Source organism: Cetorhinus maximus, chromosome 2 (genome assembly GCF_964194155.1).
Source record: "Cetorhinus maximus chromosome 2, sCetMax3.hap1.1, whole genome shotgun sequence".
Lineage (NCBI taxonomy): Eukaryota > Metazoa > Chordata > Chondrichthyes > Lamniformes > Cetorhinidae > Cetorhinus > Cetorhinus maximus.
In genome coordinates, this window is record NC_135880.1 from 72,863,845 (window position 1) to 72,883,861 (window position 20,017).

At 43.4% G+C, this 20,017-nt stretch overlaps 1 protein-coding gene across 2 annotated transcripts in view; it reads right to left on the reverse strand.

Annotated features, from left to right (window-relative positions):
• Nucleotides 1–4,596, reverse strand: part of LOC144695080 (ephrin-A5-like) — a 208,746-nt gene extending 204,150 nt beyond the window's left edge. For both annotated transcript variants that reach the window (XM_078566008.1, XM_078565999.1), the window contains exon 1: nt 3,915–4,596. In XM_078566008.1, the coding sequence (XP_078422134.1) occupies nt 3,915–4,033 (119 nt within the window). In that variant the 5' untranslated portion in view covers nt 4,034–4,596. The remainder of the gene's footprint in view (nt 1–3,914) is intronic.
• Between the last annotated feature and the right edge of the window lie 15,421 nt (nt 4,597–20,017).

Here is a 20,017-nt window from a genome sequence, read left to right on the forward strand (position 1 = left end):
TACAACCAAAACCCGGACACATTTATGAGCAGCAGCAGTTTCCCTCACCGCCCCCACCCGAGTGCTGAGAGAAAGTAAATAGTAAACTCAAAACTTTCCCTTGCAAATAAAATGCTGACAACCACCGACTCTTAATTAGTATTAATGCTTCAGGCATGGGCTGATTTAAACCTACAGAACTGCAATGTGCACTCTGTTTCCTTGCTCATCAATGCTTTCATTTTCAATTAATATTTTTAAAGGTCCGGCTATAGAAATATGAAAGTGGAATAGACAAAGACATCAAGTAGCAAAATAGATTTGTTTTTACTAATGGGTGCTGAAAGATTACTACATTCAAAAAATGTCTTCAGTCACCAAGAGCTTGTGAGCTCTTATTTTTAAAGCAGCTTTGTTGTTAAATTCATCCTGTCTAAACTGCATTATTAAATGTAATAAATTTTTGCCTTTTTTTCAGGTATCAAAACTTAAAATCTACAACAATAATAGATATTATCCATACAGCTAAAAACCTTAAGCTTATATTTCTCAGAGAAAAGCTGCTTAATCATTTTTTTTCAAAAAAGGTCACATTGTGGTTTATCCATAACTTTTGCTCAGCTGGATATAGAAGACTTACAGCCATTACGAGGTCAGTGACTACTGTTACGATTATGCAGCCACTTTCTGCCATTGGGGGCATGTCGGGGTATCTACAGGAAAGTGTCAGAACGCACTAAAACGTAATAATGTTTATTCTGCCACACGTATGATATTTGGATTTGCAACATACAATTTTATGGATCATGAATTCCATGGCCATTTTGCACCCTTTCTTTAACAGGGAATATTGTGCTGAGCCGGTTTTCCAGAGGAGAGGGTAAGCTACTGTATTAACCCAGCAATTCAGAGAATTTGAACCCCAAATGAAAAGGGTTTTGCCCACTTTGCTGTTGCTCACAATTGGCAAGACTGGAACAAGCAGAGATGAGTTTGATATCAGCAAAGTGTAATATTGCATATGATTTATTTCTATATAAACAGCTTTAAACAGAATCTCACTAGTTACTTTATACAATTACTTGAAATGCCACAAGGTAACTATAACTCAAAAGATGGTAACATATTTTGTCACTGCGGATACCATTTTCTTTGATAAAACTTATTGCTGAAGCCTATGGACAAATCAAATATCTAGTAAATGTAACAAAAGTTGGCTGAATTTATTTTTTTTACTCTCAATTCATCATATTTAGGCCCACAGAGGAGATACTGCATCTTCAATCATACAAACCCAGGTGAGGAAATTCTCCCAATAGCTTAAAATCCAATTTGTAATCTAGAAGCAGGTTTTTGCCTGACAGTGTAGTAAATGCATAAAAAAACATGCCCTGTGACCCAAATCCGTTTGTTCATCTCAGCTCAAACTGGGACATCACCTCTGTGCTAGAAAGAAAGGATATACATAAGGCAAGGGAGAACATTGCAAAGCAGAGAACATACAAAGTAGGATACATACAGGAATGACAGGCACACAAGTACATAAAGAATGGCACCAAAAAAGAGAGAACATGCAATGGAGAATACAGAAGAGAAAAAAGACTAAAAAGCAGATGAAACACATACAAATGCAGTCAAAGAGAAAGGCAGAGAGGTGACACAATGAGAAATACCTACAAAGAAAGGAGGAAGCAACTGACTGATCCATGGAGACAGGGAGAAAGAAGGAAAACAGCAAGAAAGTGACACACACAAAATACAAAGACATATAAACATGAGAACAGCAGGGAAAAATAATTTTACACAGATATAAAATCACACAGAGGGCATGCATACACAATGGGAGCAACAGAGAGGGAGCAACATAATGACAGATACATGCAGAAAGGCTAAGGGAAGGTTCATTCAACAGCACCAACCCAAACCACTAATTGTGGGTTTAAATTGCAATGTGTAATTTAGACTGAAACAATAAAACAACCTTTTTATTGTACTCACTCTGAACCCCTGAAGTGTTTCCAAAAGGATTGAATGAACTCGGGGAGAATCATTTAAACCGGATTTAAATGGAATTCATACATGTCTCTTAGTTGTAGCAAAAAGACTTTTCTCTTAGTTGTAGCAAAAAGACTTTTCATAAGAAAACTATATGTATACTACTGTGAAGTATGGACTGATCTGCAAAATATTTTCACCTTTGAAAATTCAATAACTTAATATCAAATTTGGACATTTCTGAATATTTTAATCAATGTTCACAATGAGTCATACAAATCGCTGGGAAAAAATTGGTGACAAAACTCAAAATCAAATAAATTTATAGTGATAATTGGCGGCTGGGTTCCTAATGCTGTTCTAAAGCATTTTGCGGCACAGCACCAGGCTCTCAATGTGCTGAGGTCATCCCTGATATGGGAACATTTGCAATTTAAGTCTCTCTCAAAAAAAAACAAATAGAACTTTTTTAGTATTTAATCCTTGAATTGTTTATCAATTATCTAACAAATGGATTTGCATTTCTAGTTTAAATTTCTAATTAAACTTTCGGCCTCTACAGATCAATGAAACATTAATAACAGGGCGGTAAAGGGATGAGGGGCGCTTGCATAAAGCGCAGCTGCTAATCCAAACCCAGATGTTGTTCCTCATGTGTGTAAAAAAAAAAAACAGGTTTTATATTTTTGGCTTCGGTAAAGGGAAAAACAGCGCGGCAGACAGGACTGGTGAGTGTGCGGCTATGTTCCGGAAAATGTAAGGCAAAGCAAACTTTATCGAACAACATATGGGAGTGTTCAACGCTGCAGTAATTGGAACTGTACAAAGCGTACGGTGAAACTTTGAATAAAACAACACTAAGCTGTCTTCCTTTGCATCCTGACCTGGTCTTGTTCGGATGTGAGCCGGGTCCGGCCACAGACCCAGGGCTGAAGCAGTCGCCAAGTTTCGCTCAAAACTTTAGCGCCTTTCTCCCGCTTCCAGCAACCCGCCCGAGAGTCTACGACTTTATTCACCCTAATTATGCAATTAAACATTTGTGTTCGTTTCAAAACTCCAAAATTAAACCTCCATCTAGTGTTTTTTTTTATAAAAAAAAACTCTCCTCTGGGGAACGGATATTCCGGCGCGAAGTCAATTTTAATGTGCAGCCGCTTCCTTTTAACACCGTTTGAATTTTCAATAATAAAAACCGACTTGGGCACAAAATTAAAAGCAGCCCTCGTGGAGGAAGCTGCAGCCTTCGCCGACTTTGATGAATTGACTCGGTTCCTCCTGTACCTCAGCAAGCGGCTGGCAGAGAGAGGCTGTGGGCCCCGCCGCCTCAGCCTCAACCTCAACCCATCCCCGGGAAAACAGCTTTCAACTCATCGGGACATGGGTCCAGTTAAAAACTCAATGGTCAACTTCTGCTCGAGATATATATTAAAAAAAAAGCCTCGATGGACAGCAGCAGTAAAAACAACCCCAAACTGGAGGGCTGAGAACCGACAGCGGCGCCTCAAACAAGCAGCCCAAAGTGGCTCAGGCTGTCTGAACACTAACTTATAAATGGAGCTGGCGTTTCATTACAATTCCAAACACTATCCCACTTCAGAATATCACCAGAGTGATGTGCGCAGTTCACCTGAAAATGCCCTCTCGCCTACCTCATAATTTACAAGGGAAAGTCCAGTCGGACTGTTTTAACAACCCAGGAGCTCCCCCCTCCTCCCCAATCCTTGTTTTTTGTTGTTGTTGTGTGACCATGAAATAGTGTCAGGGTGATCCAGACCTGCAGGATTATACAATTCCCATTTACTGATATCTCCTTTGTGGTAAACCTGGAGCTCCATCCCCCGCCTCCGTGCCCAGTTGAGCCGGGCCGGGGAAGGGAAGGGAAGCCGGCTTCGCTCCCGGCTGCTCCCGGCTCCCGCAGCCGGCTCCCAGGCGCGCCTTACCTCGGGTTGCTGCTGTTCCAGTAGACGGCGTACCGGTCGGCCACCACTTTGCTGGGCTCCTGCGAGCAAACACACATCCACAGCACCACGAAGACGACAACCATCTCCACAATGATCATTGCTGCGGAGGGGGGATGAGAGGACCTCGTTCTCTCTCTCTCTCTCCAAAAACTTACAGCTTCAGAAGATCCCTCTCATTCACTGTCTGTTCAGACAAGATCAAAGTCCGGAATCGGGAGAGGCGAAAGTCCAAGATCGGAACAAGAAACGAGGATGCAATGCCGGCAAACGTGTAAAAAAAACAAAACCCCCTCCAAAACACCGCAAGGAACTTGAAGGAATTATTGATGCATTTGAACACAAAATGTGAGGCAGTGGCCGGCGAAATGAAGAGCCAATTACAAAATCTCCCAGCTCACTGGCAGCAGGGGATGGGATCGGCCGAAAGTTCTGGGCTTGTTCAGCAAAACGAGGTTAAGTCCGCAATCTGTATGCAACTGGCAGCAGAAACCAGCAAAAAGTCGGTGCCGGGAACCCGAGTGGCCCCAGGTGCGTTGTTGGTGCTGCCGGTGATGTGTGTGTGTGTGTGTGATCGATGTTTTAAATTATATATATTCACTTATTGGGAGTAGAACAAGAGCAGCTGGAGATTCCCGAGGCAGCAGCATCCAGTCAAAGCATCCTCTCTCTTTCCCCCCCATCCACCCACCCCCCCCCCCTAATCCGCCAAAATAAAATTCCCCACTGAAGATATACTTTGAAAGATGTGGTTTGAAGAGCTGGAACAAAGTAGCCGCTGCAGCCTGCACACACTCACTCAACACGGTCAGCACTCTGCAAACATGGTCCGGACAAGAGCAGCCGAATGCAAAACAAGGGTTTGCCTCTCCAGGATGGGGCTTTTTTTTTTGTTTGGTGTATGTGTGTGTGTGTGCGCGCCCCTCCCCTGCCGGGATGAGATAAGCGAGCAGCCGGGATCCAGAGAGAAACCCGAGGCGGGCGGCTGAATGAGCGGTGCTGATGAACACGGAAAGCGGACACTGCCAGACAAGCGCCGCCGCTTCATTCAGAGTCTGGCGACTCGGTGTTGTTTTGGAGGCCGGCAGGAGAGGCGGATCTCCCAGCCCAGGGGGGGGAGCGGCTTCAAGCAGTGGGAGAGGATTCACCCCATGAAAAGGGGGAGGAACAGATGAAAACCCCACCCCTTAAAACCCCTTCTCAACAGCTGATAAGTTGCCAGCGTCCCCGCCCTTCCCGCCTCCAGCTCCTCTCCACCAATATCTGCGCTCGGCAAAGCCCGGGGCAAAGTCACAGAGCTGACGGCAATGCTGGGCCAGACACTAGTGAGGTACTGGCGGCTGCAACATCATATCTTCAACAATCATTACAGCTTCGTCTTAACTTTCAACAGTTTCTTGCACAAGCCGATTCATTGTATTGAAAATAATTGCACATTCCCCCCCCTCCCCTCCCCACGATTTGCCCAGAACTGTCCATGTCTCAATGATGAATTAATGGTCAGAAACCCATCTGCTAATAAATAAACGCGGTAAGAAAATAATACCGGATTCCGATCATGTGCCTTTGTCAGGTTAAATCAATAGCATTGGTAGTGTGTGAAAATAAATGGTCAGTCCTGCGTCTGTTAGAACAGAGAAGCTATTGTGTTATCTGCCCCAGGCTATTTGTTATAAATACAACGGCAACAAAATCATAAATCAGGAGTGATCAGAGGCAGCACTCTGCAGCTGTAAGAGTTTCACTGTCACAAAAAACGTGCATCAGGTAACTCAGCTTTGCTTCCACGTACGCAGCTTATCGAATTTCTCCAAAGATGACTCTTGGCCCGCGTTTCGCACGTTGTGTCTGCTCTTTCCACTCTCCAGTTTATTACGGGGATGTGAATTTGTCTGAAGTCACCCAGTCCCCAGGATTGAGTTTACAGATCGGAAACTCTGGTTAGACAGCTCCAACACTCCTCCTGGCGGCGGCATCACTTACTACAAACACACACACACCATATTCCTGTGAAATATGAATCTTTCGAATCTTGCGCATTTCCAGTATTTTATGTGTTTACTTAAAGTGTTCCCCTGCCCAATATATATGACCAGCGGTGAGAGATGTTCTGCTACAAAATATATTTTTGTATATATAATCAACCCAATTCAATATCTTAGAATGCTCTCTCAGGATAAAAAGATCAGAATCATGTACCAGAAGTAATAACTAATTGTGTAGTTGACCTGTCTTACCTGTTACAGCAAGAATTGGAGCCAAAGAACAAGCACACAAAGCCTGTAGCCGTGAAGAGAATAGTGGCTCCAAACCTTTATACCCTGGTCTGATTTCAGGCTGTAATAGGTGAAATAAACAACAGCAATCACTTTGCTAACCATGCAGCTATCAGGCAGATGCCAGAGCAGTCTATTGACTTCTCAATATAGGCTGCTGAGCAGAAGAGAGATCTCAGATTTGCCCACATCACTGGAGTTCCCCAGGTTCAAGGTTTTGTTGACTAACCATACATTGTCCTCTCAGTTTCAAGAATCAGGTATGTTTTACATCAAGAAGGACTTCTACTCCTTGAATGCTCAACTGGGCTGTTGTGAACTGTATATTAATTAGGTGTTTAATTGTATTCAGGTGGGGGTCAATAACTGAGGATTCACCTGTGCTCATTTATTGGACTAGGCTGAAAACTGTGGATGTTGGACTTTGAGGTGTACAATATGTAATTGTGTTTCTAAGTAAAAGCTTATAATGTGTAAAAACTAGGCTCCAGTCTTATCTTTCATTGCCTAACTATCTGCTTTATAACAACTGTGACCATAAACAGTGAATATTGCAGGTCTGTGCCTGATTTCCTCAATGTAGCCATGATGCCTTCATTCTGCCATAATCCTCAATTTTCCTATTTTCAACCCAAGTGTCAGGCTGGCTCCTTGGAGGCAGTGGATATCCACTGTGCACCTGGCTCATGGCTACTACTGGGAACCTGGGAACAGATGCTGAGCACCGATTCAGTGGAAAAGCATTTAGATATCAGAGTTCTCATGAGCAAACCGTAGGCATGTTCAAACAGAGGTTTAGGTGCCTGGACAAATCTCATGGTGTCCTGCAGTATAGCTCTAATCAGGTCTCCAGATTTGTAGTGGCATGCTGCATGCTACACAGCTATGCCATTCGCAGGGCCTAGCCATGCAGTCACCACAAGAGGAAGAAGCAATGAAGAAGGAGAGGATGAGGAAGATCAAGTCTGAGCAATGCTGCCACAGCTGTAAGGCCAAAGATTATTGGGAGATTTTCCTAAGCAAGCCCTCCCCCATCCCAGTAGGTCACTTTTCCCAATGTTTGACCTACCTTCTGAATGGCCTGCAACTCTTATTTCACTGTGTCCAGTTCAAAATTGCTTTTGCAGTAGTTTTGCCTGAATGCTAGTGGAACTGGCTTTAAGAAGGACACTAGCGTTTGTTCAACAGTCCTCCCATTGAATCTGAATGATGTAGCAGAAGCATTGCTGAAGGAATCTCTCTAGCACTCGAATGTGTTGCTGATACAAAGTTCAGATCTCACTGCAGCACAGGAGCATGGTGATGACAACTGCTCTATATACTAGGACTTTGGTTGACTTGTGGATGTCTTTTGAAAGAAGTAGTTTCCAAGGTATGGGAAGTGCGCAACATATTTCTGGGTTTCTCCAACATATTTGGCTGACCAGGTGTGAATTGATATGAGTTTTGTTTTTGCAGAATTCAAGGCAGGCTGAATTTCTTGCACGCAGAATTGAAGAGATCAAGAGTGGTTTGCAAATATGGTGCATAGTGAGCCATGACACTGCAGTCGTCTGCAAACTGATGTATGAGGATAAGTCTTTAAATGCAGGTTGCTGCTGACTGCAACAGAGTTAAGATGCAAGCTCTTCCTTCCCTAGTAGCTACCTGGGCTGTCTCACCCCCTGCTCATGCCCTTGCGCTTGCTGATTCTCCAAGTGCAGGCCCCTTTCACGGATCCTTTGCTGTGTGTATAGTGCCAGTCTCTGAGCTGCTGCTTATTAAAGTAGGTTTGAGTGGCACTGAGTCATCATGTATGATGCTTACTGAGTGCTATATATTTTGTTGACTTAAAGTGTGAAGGATAAAGAAAGACTTCTATTTATATAATGCCTTTCATGGCCGTTGTACGTCCCAATGCACTTTTTTGAAGTGTAGTTACTGTTGTAGGAAATGGGGAAGCCAATTGCACACAGCAAACTCCAACAAACAGCAGTGATTATTTGTTTTTGTCGTGTTGATTGAGGGATTACATTTTGGCCAGGATAATGGGCATAACTTCCCTGCACTTGGGATTTTTGCATCCACTTGGCAGGACAGATGGGGGCCTCAGTTTAACATATCCTCCAAGAGACATCACCTCTGAAAGTGCAACACTCCTACAATACTGCATTGAAGTGTTAATCTTGATTTTTGTGCTCAAGTCCTCAAGTGAGACTTGAACCCACAACCTCCTGACCCACAGGCAAGAATACTACCAACCAAGCCACAACTAATAAGCAGCAATAGATGAGTGGCTGCTGAAAGCAGCTGCATTCTGCCATGCATAATGTGTGTGGTGAGATTTCAGTGAGAAGAAACAGTATAAGATGGCAAGAGCCCCAGAAGATGTGTCTTCCAGCATCAACATTCCCTGCACCTTTAATGTGACCCATCGCCAACATTTGCATTACTTCTTCCTCAATTAGAGAGAGGACGTGAATGGATGCTTTCCCTCCTCCTGACACTATCTTGTCTCTATTAATGTTTGCCAGCTTTCCCGTAGAGTGGTTGTCTAGTGCTTTCAGATGTTGATAGATACACTGTGTGCTTTCAGTACTTTTGTTTTTATTTCCATTTTTCAGCATTTAAAGAATTTTTCTTTTTATCAAATTCACCACTGTTGATTGTCATGATTGTAGGCGTACTTGAAGGCATAAAGAACCTTATGGTGGGATTTACATTTTACGAGACTTTTCCCATGTTAGTGTCTAAACAGTACACGATCAAAAACGTATAGAAGATAACATAAGAAATTAATCTCCTGAAACTAAAAAACGGGGTAATACTAATGATACTTTTTTATTATTCATTCGTGGAATATGGGAGTTGCTGATTAAGCCAGCATTTATTGCCCATCCCTGACTGCCCTTGGGAAGGTGGTGGTGAGCTGCCTTCTTGAACCGCCGCAGTCCATGTAGTGTAGGTACACTCACAGTGCTGTTAGGGAGGGAGTTCCAGGATTTTGACCCAGCGACAGTGAAGGAACAGTGATATATTTCCAAGTCAGGCTGGTGAGTGACTTGGAGAGGAACTTCCAGGTGGTGGTGCTCTCATGTGTTTGCTGCCCTTGATGGTAGTGGTCATGAGTTTGGGAGGTGCTGTCTGAGGAGCCTTGGTGAGTTCCTACAATGCATCTTGTAGATGGTACACACTGCTGCTGCTGGGAATGAACATTTGTGGATGGGCTGCCAATCAAGTGGGTTGCTTTGTCCTGGATGCTGCCAAGTTTCTTGAGTGTTGTGGGAGCTGTACTCATCCAAGCAAGTGGAGAGTATTCCATCACACCCCTGACTTGTGCCTTGTAGATGGCATACAGACTTTGGGGAGTCAGGAGGTGAGTTACTTGCTGCAGGATTCCTAGCCTCTAACCTGCTCTTGTAGCCACATTATTTATGTGGCTAGTCCAGTTCAGTTTCTGGTCAATGGGAACCCCCAGGATGCTGATTGTGGGGGATTCAGCAATGGTAATGCCATTGAATTTTAAGTGTTGAAAGCTAGGTTCCCTCTTGTTGGAGATGGTCATTGCCTGGCACCTGTGTGGTGTTAATGTTATTGCCACTTGTCAGCCCAAGCCTGGATATTTTCCAGGTCTTGCTGCATTTGGACATGGACTGCTTCAGCATCTGAGGAGTCGCAAATGGTGCTGAACATTGTGCAATTATCAGCGAGTGTCCCCACTCCTGACGTTATGATGGAAGGAAGGTCATTGATCAGGCAGCTGAAGACGGTTGGGTCTTGGACACTACTCTGAGGAACTCCTGCAGTGATGTCCTGGAACTGAGATGATTGACCTCCAACAACCACAGCCATCTTCCTTTGTGCTAGGTATAACTCCAACCAGTGGAGAGTTTTCCTCCTGATTCCCATTGACTCAAGTTTTGTTAGGGCTCCTTGATGCCACAGTCGGTCAAATGCTGCCTTGATGTCAAGGGCAGTCACTCTCACCTCACCTCGGGAGTGCAGCTCTTTTGTCCATGTTTGAACTAAGGCTGTAATGAGGTCAGGAGCTGAGTGATCCTGGCGGAAACAAACTGAGCTTCGGTGAGCAGGTTATTGCTTAGCAAGTGCCGCTTGATAGCACTGTTGATGACCCCTTCCATCACTTTACTGATGATGGAGAGTAGTCTGATGGGGCGGAAATTGGTTGGGTTGGATTTGTCCTGCTTTTTGTGTACAGGACATAGCTGGGCAATTTCCCACACTGCCGGGTAGATGCCAGTGTTGTAGCTGTATTGGAACAGCTTGGCGAGGGACATGGCAAGTTCTGGAGCAAAAGTCTTCAGTACTTTTGCCGGAATATTGTCAGGGCCCATAGCCTTTGCAGTATCTAGTGCCTTTAGCTGTTCAGCAGTAAAGAAGGCAAATGGTATATGGCCTTCATAGCCAAAGGATTCAAGTACAGGAGCAGGGATGTCTTGCTGCAATTATGCAGGGCCTTGGTGAGACCACACCTGGAATATTGTATGCAGTTTTGGTCTCCCTATCTGAGGAAGGATGTTCTTGCTATAGAGGGAGTGCAGCGAAGGTTTACCAGACTGATCCCTGGGATGGCGGGACTGACGTTTGAGAGATTGAGTCGGTTAGGATTATGTTCGCTGGAGTTCAGAAGAATGAGGGGGGATCTCATAGAAACCTATAAAATTCTAACAGGGCTAGACAGGGTAGATGCAGGAAGGATGTTCCCGATGGTAGGGGAGTCCAGAACCAGGGGTCACAGTCTGAGGATACGGGGTAGACCATTTAGGACTGAGAAGAGGAGAAATTTCTTCACCCAGAGAGAGGTGAGCCTGTGGAATTCGTTACCACAGAAAGTAGTTGAGGCCAAAACATTGTATGTTTTCAAGAAGGAGTTAGATATAGCTCTTGGGGTGAAAGGGATCAAAGGATATGGGGAGAAAGCGGGAGCAGGCTATTGAGTTGGATGATCAGCCATGATCATGACGAATGGCGGAGCAGGCTTGAAGGGCCAAAAGGCCTCCTCCTGCTCATATTTTCTATATTTTTATGTTTCTAGATATCACGTGGAGTGAATCAAATTGGCTGAAGACTGGCATCTGTAATGCTGGGGACCTCAGGAGAAGGCCAAGATGGACCACCCACTTGGCACTTCTGGCTGGAGATTGTTGTAAAAGCTTCTGCCTTATCTTTTGCACTGATGTGCTGGACTGCCCATCATTGAGGATGGGGGTATTTGTGGAGCCTTCTCCTCCAGTGAGTTGTTACATTGTGCACCGCCATTCATGACTGGATGTGGCAGGACTGCAGAGCTTAGATCTGACCCATTGGTTGTGGAATCACTTAGTTCTGTCTATCCTTGCTGCTTATGCTGTTTGGCATGCAAGTAGTCCTGTCTTGTAGCTTTACCATGTTGACACCTCATTTTTAGGTATGGTGCTGCTCCTGGCATGCCTTCCTGCACGCTTCATCGACGAAAGCTTACAATTGGTAATCCAGCCATCCTGATACAGTTCATAACTAATGGCAGCATTGCAGCTATGTCAGTTTAGTTCAGTTGGTATTGTACCTTATTTGGAAGATAATGGCCTCCAAGTCCACTTGAGTACATAAACTAGTGGCAATGTTTGAAGGGAATTCTCCTAATTTCCTATCTAACGTTTTTCTTCTAAAACCTAAAAGACCTGAGCGTTTATCTTTGCATTGAACGCAAAAGGGTTGCTGTGTCAGCCTCTATAAAACAATGTCAGTATATTTTGATATTTTTGAGAAATGTATTGAGGTTTGAGGTGCCAGCTCAATGCAAGTCTTTCTTCGTGATTACCATGTAGTTTTGTTTGTTTATTTTTTATGTACTCTATGCCTACTTTTTGTATTACTCTTTGTATCTGTATCACTGTAAATGTTATAGTAAACTATAAGTTTCCTTGCTTTCTGATTTGGTTCTTTTCAAATACAGCTCATTATTAGCACTGCTCTGGGATGACGATTTTCAGTTAAATTAATGTGCAAACATTTATCTTCAATGTGAAAACTTTAAATGCATATTTTGGCCAGATACAATGAACTATAAATTCTTATCAGATGAATTAATAGATCTGTGACATAATCCCAACGTATGTAACATATTTATGGTTAAGAATATTTTCCAATTGATGTGAGTTTTGTGAGTTATAGAACCTGAGAATTAGTTGGCAAAAAGCAACAGGTACATTCTCTAACTTAGTTACTGAGAATTTCTACTCTATTTTCTACTAGACAAGAGCTCTAATTGCAATTACTGCAGTAAGAATAACAGTATGTATCATAGAGAGGGATCTGGTTAAAAAATTAATAGTTTTCCTGCACACGACATTAACCATGTTGGACCAGATATCCAGCAGCCCTGCCTGTATAAAGTGTCAAAGCTCATTGCCCTAATCAGATCAAAGTCTTCATTTTAAATGCAAGTCTCTAGGATAGGGTTTACTTTAGTCCTATAATTATATTACTCAACAATTTTAACCAATGACAATAAACATGAGGCATAGAATTTTTTTGGACATTCAGCTCCAGATCATCTCTGATATCTCTGCAATAATTATTTCACTGTGGATAGTTGTCCACAGTAAGTGCTATCATGGGTCAAGAGCAAGGAGCCGAATGGCAGTTGGCGTCAACATTCAAGGCCAGTGCAGACATAGAAACTGAATAAAACCTTCACCAGAAATCAAAACAGTATATTTTCTAAACAGTAGGAGATACCACAAAGTGATTTCAAGGATGTAATCAAATCCCAGAGTTGTCTGACAGCTATTAACCTTTGGAGCTTCAGTCTTGTGGTTTGTGATGTCATCTGAACCACTTGATTAGATTACTTCCTTGTAATCACTATATTTAAGAGGCTCTCTAATTTTAAAGTGGGTCCCAGGACACTCTTAGTTTCTGAAATCCTGCCTATGTTGTCTGACATGCAAGCAGGCTTGACAAAAGTTTGGGTATTCTTAACAAAAATGTTTTAATCTTTTAAAATCTAAAAAAATCCCGTCAGACAAGTACAAAGTGATACATTACTATTCAGCATAAAAAGATTCAGCAGTGAAACAGAGTTGCCGTAAACAAGAAAAGGGTGCAAACAGAGCCAATGTGGTTGGTACCCAAGGTTTGTTACATTATCAGGGATGTATTACAGACCTCTGAATTGTGGAAAGAAAATAGAAGAGGAACTTTGCAGTTTGATTAGAGAGATGAATAACAAAGTTATGTGCTGGGAGTTTTCAATTATCCATTTAGCGATTGGAACATAGAGGAAACAAATAAAGAAAATGGAATTGAATTCCTAGAATGTGTGCAGGATTCCCAAAGCAGGTGCATTAGTAGGTCTACAAGGGTGGAGCTGTTGCTAAATCTGGTTATAAATAGTGACAGAGATCAGGTAGATAAGCTAATTGTGGGTGAGCACCTTGGGAGTAGTGAAAACTATATGATAAGATTTAAGATTCAACTAAATATGGGAAAAGTCAGTGCAAAAAAAACTAGAGCACCAGGTTGGATTAATGGAGAGTATAGAAGGATGAGGAGAGAACTAGATGAGGTGAAGTGGAAGGAGAAATCGGCACATGGAACTGTAGAGCAACGCGGGATTTTTTTTTTTTAAAATGATCGCCAAGGTATCAGCTAAATTTTTCAATTAAAAAGCAAGGAAACTACTAATAGCTTTAGAATGCAATTAATTAATATAGAGGTAAGAAACCAATTAAAGTTGAAGAAGAAGCCTTTGAGGACTAAAGAATAATAGTAATAAAAAGCTGAAGGAGAACTTGAGAAAATAAGATGAGGTTAAAAGCAGGAAAAGAAAAACTAGAAGGGAATATAATTAAATAAATTAAAAACATGAAAAGGAATAGTGAAGTATTTTACGAGTATATCAGTATAAAATTAATAGTTAAAAATAAGGTCAGACCATTGAGAGGTAAAGATGTCAATTTGTTGATGGACAAAAAAAATTGAAGAGGTATCAAATAAGTACTTTGTATCTCACTTTACCAAATAGAAAGATATCAGAGAGAATTTCAATCTGAAGTGGTTGAGAGCAAGCTGAGCAACATTACGATGGATAAAGAAAAATGTTATATTGGTTCGTAAAGTGAAAATAAGTGAAAGTGCCAGGTCCTGACAAGTTATATCATTGAGATCAGTGAGAAAATTGTAGAGGCTCTGGAAATTATGGGCTGAAATTTTTCAGAAGTTGAGAAGTTCTGCCATTAGTATCAAAAGTGGGAGCTGGCTCCATGCCAGTAGGCAGCAGGACCTTTGGCAACAGTTGCTGGCAGTAGCCAGTTAATAGGTTGCCACAGGGACCACCACCCAATTGAGGATGGCAGCCCATCTCCCAGAGTTGTCAGCCCAATCAGAAGTTCGGCAGCCTGGCAGCTTCAACAGGGCCACCAATCACAGAGGCTGCAGGACGAAGGAAAGGGCACCTCCATACTGTGGCACTCTTGAAGGTGAGATTAGTTTTTCATCAAGCCAAGGGCAGGGAAGCCTGCCCTGGTGGTCAGGGTGGGGCATATTACAGGAGTGACACCTTAGCCATAGCAGTAGCCATTGCTGCCATGGAGAAGCCACTTGGGTTTCCTACCCCCATCACCTACTGAGAGACCACCAGGTATTACCTCCCCACACAGCCACGGTGCATTTCGGTGTGGGCAAAATACCAGCAAGAGTGGAAAGTGGCCCTTAATTGGACAAGTGACTCAATTAGCCACCTGATGGGCTGCCACACTGCTGAGGTTCTTGTGGCCAGTAAAATGCTGTGGCAGCAGGAAAACGTTGGGCTCCTGACAGCTTCCTCCATCATATTACCAGCCCTCTCACCTCCCAGCCCATCGCCAAAGAGCTGGTAAAATTCAGCCTTATATTTCAGAGCTCCATTGAGTGTGAATTTGTGCCAGATGACTATAGAGTGGCCTTTTTTTTAAAGAGACAAAGTTAAACCAAGTAATACAAACTACTTAGCATCATTCATTTGGAACATTTTAGAGTATTTAATTAAGGATAAAATGACCATGTGTCTAGCCTGCATGAATTTGAAAAAGAAGAATTATTCTTGTCAAGCCTTATAGGATTCTTTGCGGAGTTATTTGACATGGTTACTCGAGCTAATGCAACGGATATAGTGTAAATGGACTTCAGGTAAGCCTTTGAAGAGATGCCACATGGAAGATAACTAGATAAGATTAAGGGGTAAGCAACTTTGGGGAGAACAGCAAATCAGACCAAAAATTGGCTAAAAGGGAGAAAGCAGAGATATGAGTCAAGAGTAGGTCTTAAAAGAGGTTGGAAGTGCATAGTGATGTCCCATAGCGTTCAGTTTTGGGCCATTTCTGTTCAGTGTAAAGGCTACATTTTCGGGTGGGGTTTGGAACCCAATGTCATGTCCACGTGGGGTCCCAACCTGCCCATCCCATCGGTGCAATTGCCAGTGCAACCTTCAAGGAGGTCACCTCCTAATTGCCGCCTCTGCACTTACCACCCTATTAAGGACGGCGGCGGGTTCCTGAGATTGGGGGCCCAATCAGTGATCCCCAATCACCAGGAGAGGTAGACACTGCCAAGGCAAGTCAGCGAGGAGGTCTCAATATGAAGACACTCTTAGTTTCCTGCATTAAAGTTCTCGAATAAAGAGATCTGAAGCCAGTAAGGCCACCAGGGTGGCAGGAAAACCCCTCCCCAGGAGTAGTAATGGACTTGGTTGTGACCTTTAAAGCCTATGGCCCCATTATTAGGGTATGTAGCCTCTGGCTCTTGTGGTCACTTGGCCTGCTGGCAGGAGGCTACCTTGATTGAGCTGCAGCTCCACACACTGCAGGAAAGTGCTCTGACAGTGGGGAAAATACCAGCACCATAGTAAAATGACCCAGAAGTGGGGCCTTAATTGTCCTAATTAGCTGTTTGTATCCATGGAGCAGCAGCCAACATGGTTCCCAGTCTTAACTAAAAACAGAAAATGATGGAAAAACTCAGCAGGTCTGGCAGCATCTGCAGAGAGAGAAAGTGCTAATGTTTCGAGTCCGTACGACTCTTAAGATGCTGCCAGACCTGCTGAGGCTTTCCAGCATTTTCTGTTTTTATTTCATATTTCCAGCACCTGCAGTATTTTGCTTTCACCATGATTCCAAGTCTTCCCTGGGACCCTGGGAAAGACTCCAAAAACACGAATATGCTGAGGAGGCATCCCGACGTGACTTCCCCCTATTTTCCCAGCACCCCCATCTCCAACCCTGTCTCCATAGGGCCAGGAAAATTCAGCTCTTTCTCTCGATCATTTGGATGTTCTCCTAGGGACAGTGGCGTTAACATTTGTATTTGAAACCAAAATAGGAGGTGTGGTTAATTCCTTAGAAGATGAAAGGAAACTTCAAAGGTGGAGAAATAGGCTAAAAAGTGGCAGGCGGAATTCAATATTCGCAAATGTGAGCTGATGCATTTTTCTAAAAATAAAAGCAATAATTATACTTTGAATGGAAGTAGACTCGATGCTAGGAAAGAGCAAACAAATTTGGGAGTACAGGTTCACAGACATTAATGGTAATATATCAAGTTGATAAGGTCATGAAAAGAGCTAATAGAATTGTAGGTTTTATCTCACAAGGCATCGGAAATAAAAGCTAAAAGGTAATGATGAACCTATACCAAACCTCAATAAGACTTTAGTTGGCGTACTGTGCGCAGAGTTGGGCTTCTTTGAGGCTTTAGAAAAGGTACAAAGCAAGTTCATTAAGATGCCACCTCATATGAGGAAATAGAAATACAAAATAAAACTTAAAATATTGCATCTTTATACATTAGAATAATGCAAATTATGTGGCAATGTGATTGCAGTGTTTAAAATAATGAAAAATGGAATCAGGAAGATAGAAGCAGAATATTTTTAATAGTTAAAGGATCAAGAACGAGGGAGCACAAAGGTGCAAGTTTAAACATTAAGGACGGAATCGACCCAGATTTGCACTAAGTGCGGTAGTTGGCAGGAAATAGGACTTTTTACTCGCCAGCTGCTGTGGTGGCTTTTCACGCTATATTGTCCCAATCCCGCCTCGTTAATCATGCATTCCCAGCAAACACGCCGTTTCTCTTGTGGGCAGCCTCTGATTCGCCCGTCATGACATCACCTTGCCACTTCCTCACACCGGGCATCATAGACCTGGACAATATCCAGGCTTGGGCTCACAAGTGGCAAGTAACATTCGTGCCACACAAGTGTCAGGCAATAACCATCTCCAACAAGAGAAAATCCAACCATTGCTCCTTGATGTTCAATGGCATTTCCATCGCTGAATCCCCCAATATCAACATCCTGGGGGTTAACATTGACCAGAAGCTGAACTGGACTATCCATATGAATACTGTGGCTACAAAAGCAGGTCAGAGACTAGGAATCGTGCGATGAGTAACTCACCTCCTGACTTCCCAAAGCCTGTCCACCATCTACAAGGCACAAATCAGGAGTGTGATGGAATACTCCCCACTTGCCTGGATGAGTGCAGCTCCCACAGCACCCAAGAAGCTTGACACTGCCCAGGATAAAGCAGTCTGCTTGATTGGCACCACATCCACAAACATTTACTCCCTCCACCAGCAACACACAGTACTAGCAGTGTGTACCATCTAGAAGATGCACGACAGAAATTCACCAAGGCTCCTTAGACAGCACCTTCCAAACCCACTACCACCTAGAAGGACAAGGGCAGCAGATAGATGGGAACACCACCATCTGGAAGTTCCCCTCCAAGTCACTCACCATCCTGACTTGGAAATATATCACCATTCCTTCATTGTTGCTGGGTCAAAATCCTGGAATTCCCTTCCTAACAGCACTGTGGGTGCAGCAGTTCAAGAAGGCAGCTCACCGCCACCTTCTCAAGGGCAACTAGGGCTGAGCAATAAATGCTGGCCCAGCCAGGGAAGCCCACATCCCCATGAATGAATAATAAAAAAAAGGCTGGGGGGAACAAAGGTTTCAGGGGGGGATGAAGTTGGAAGGGGGGAACAAAGGTGTCGGGGGGTGATGTTTGGTGGGGGAATGAAGGTGTCGGGGGGGGTGTGAGGTGGGGAGGAGGGAGTACGGAGGGAGGAGGATCTAATGGAGGAGAAAACAGCCACTGGGGAGGTAGCTGTAAGGGGGAAGGTGTAAGGGACGGAGTTTGGAGAAGGGAAGGAGTTCAGAGGAGGAAGGAGTTATGAGGTGAGAAGGACGTCTGGTGCAGGAAAGAGTTGGGAGGGGGGGCAGGACTTCGGGGGAAGGAAGGAGTTCCAAGGGGGAAAATGTCCAGGGGGAGGAAGGGACCCGGAAGGAGGAAGGAGCCAGGGGGGAAGAAGGAGTCCAGGGAGGAGGAAGGAATCCGGGTGGGAGTAAGGAGTAAGGGAGGGTGATGTCCAGGTGAACGTGCAAGGGAAGAGTCTGTGGAGTCGATGACTGCGCTCAGTGCTACCTGTGCAGGCAGGGGGAGGAGAGAGAGTCGAGGCCAGCATGCACACGAAAGAGCGCTTCAATCTCCCTGGGGCACGAAGCTGCCGCAGGGCGATTGAATTGCGATTGAAATTATTAAATAAAAGGATTAAAAATTTATTTCAACATGTCCCCTCATGTGACTGTGTCACATGAGATGGGACATATTTTATATTTAGGAACCTTTTTTTACTTAATTAATAAAAGCTTTAGGAAACCTCTTCCCGCTCGTGGATGAGGTTTCCTAAAAAATGTGAAGGCCACTTGGCCTTTTCGGCTGCCCACCAACCTTAAGGTTGGACGGGCAGCATTAACAATTACATTCATTACTTCCTTAATAGGCCTTTTAAATATTGGCAGGCGCACAGCCAGAGACAGAGCAAAGACGCCGGGACACACACCGAACTTCATTGCGCGTCATTTTACATATCGGGCCCGCCCCCACACGTTGACTGAAAAATCCTGCCCCTGGTATCGGTAGAGATCAATAACATTTTTTTTTGTAATCCAAAAACCCAGGTATTTACTAAAAGAATGAAGCCACAAGACTCACTCTTTAAAGCAAACAAATTTTACTACACAATATTCAAAGAACATGAATACTAATAACTACACTCTATCTTAAATAGTCAATTGCATTAAAAAGATATTAAAAGTACAATGAACACATTTACTTATTCTCTAAGCCAAACTTCTTAATCAAATTTCCTTCTTATACCCATTTAACTTACACCCCAATTGGACGATTAACCACTTGGTCTCAGTACTGTTTCTAAGATTCATTTAAGAGTTGAGATTCCTTAGGCCTTCTGCTAACTTCTGGCAAGGTTGCTCCTTCAAACTTCCTCTAACTATCCCACGGTTATAGATTCCAGTTCAACATAGGTGTCGCTAATAGGATTTACTGCCCCCTGTAATTAACTTCGTTTACCTTACTTTTACTATTGTTTATTTCCTGGGCAGCTTGGTCACATCATCAGTTACTGAGAGCAAGTTTTTTTTAAAAAGAAATCGCCATCCAGAAAAACCTAGTCCTTCAAGGGACCATCATCCCAACATAGAATGTGGGTTTTTCCCCAAAAGGACATGGGCCATCACAATATATATTTACGGAGAGAGAGGGAAAGAGACCTATGCCTAAAAGGGCTAACCTAATTGACAGATTGGGCCCCTTGTGAAATTGAATTTAAATTTAAAGGGTGGCCCAGCTGTACAGGAGGGGAGGAAGAAGAGCAGAAGGGCAGTGCTGATGGGGGATTCTTTAGTTGAATCGCTATTGAAATTATTACATAAATGGATTAAAAATTTATTTAAACATGTCCCATCTCATGTGACTGTGTCAC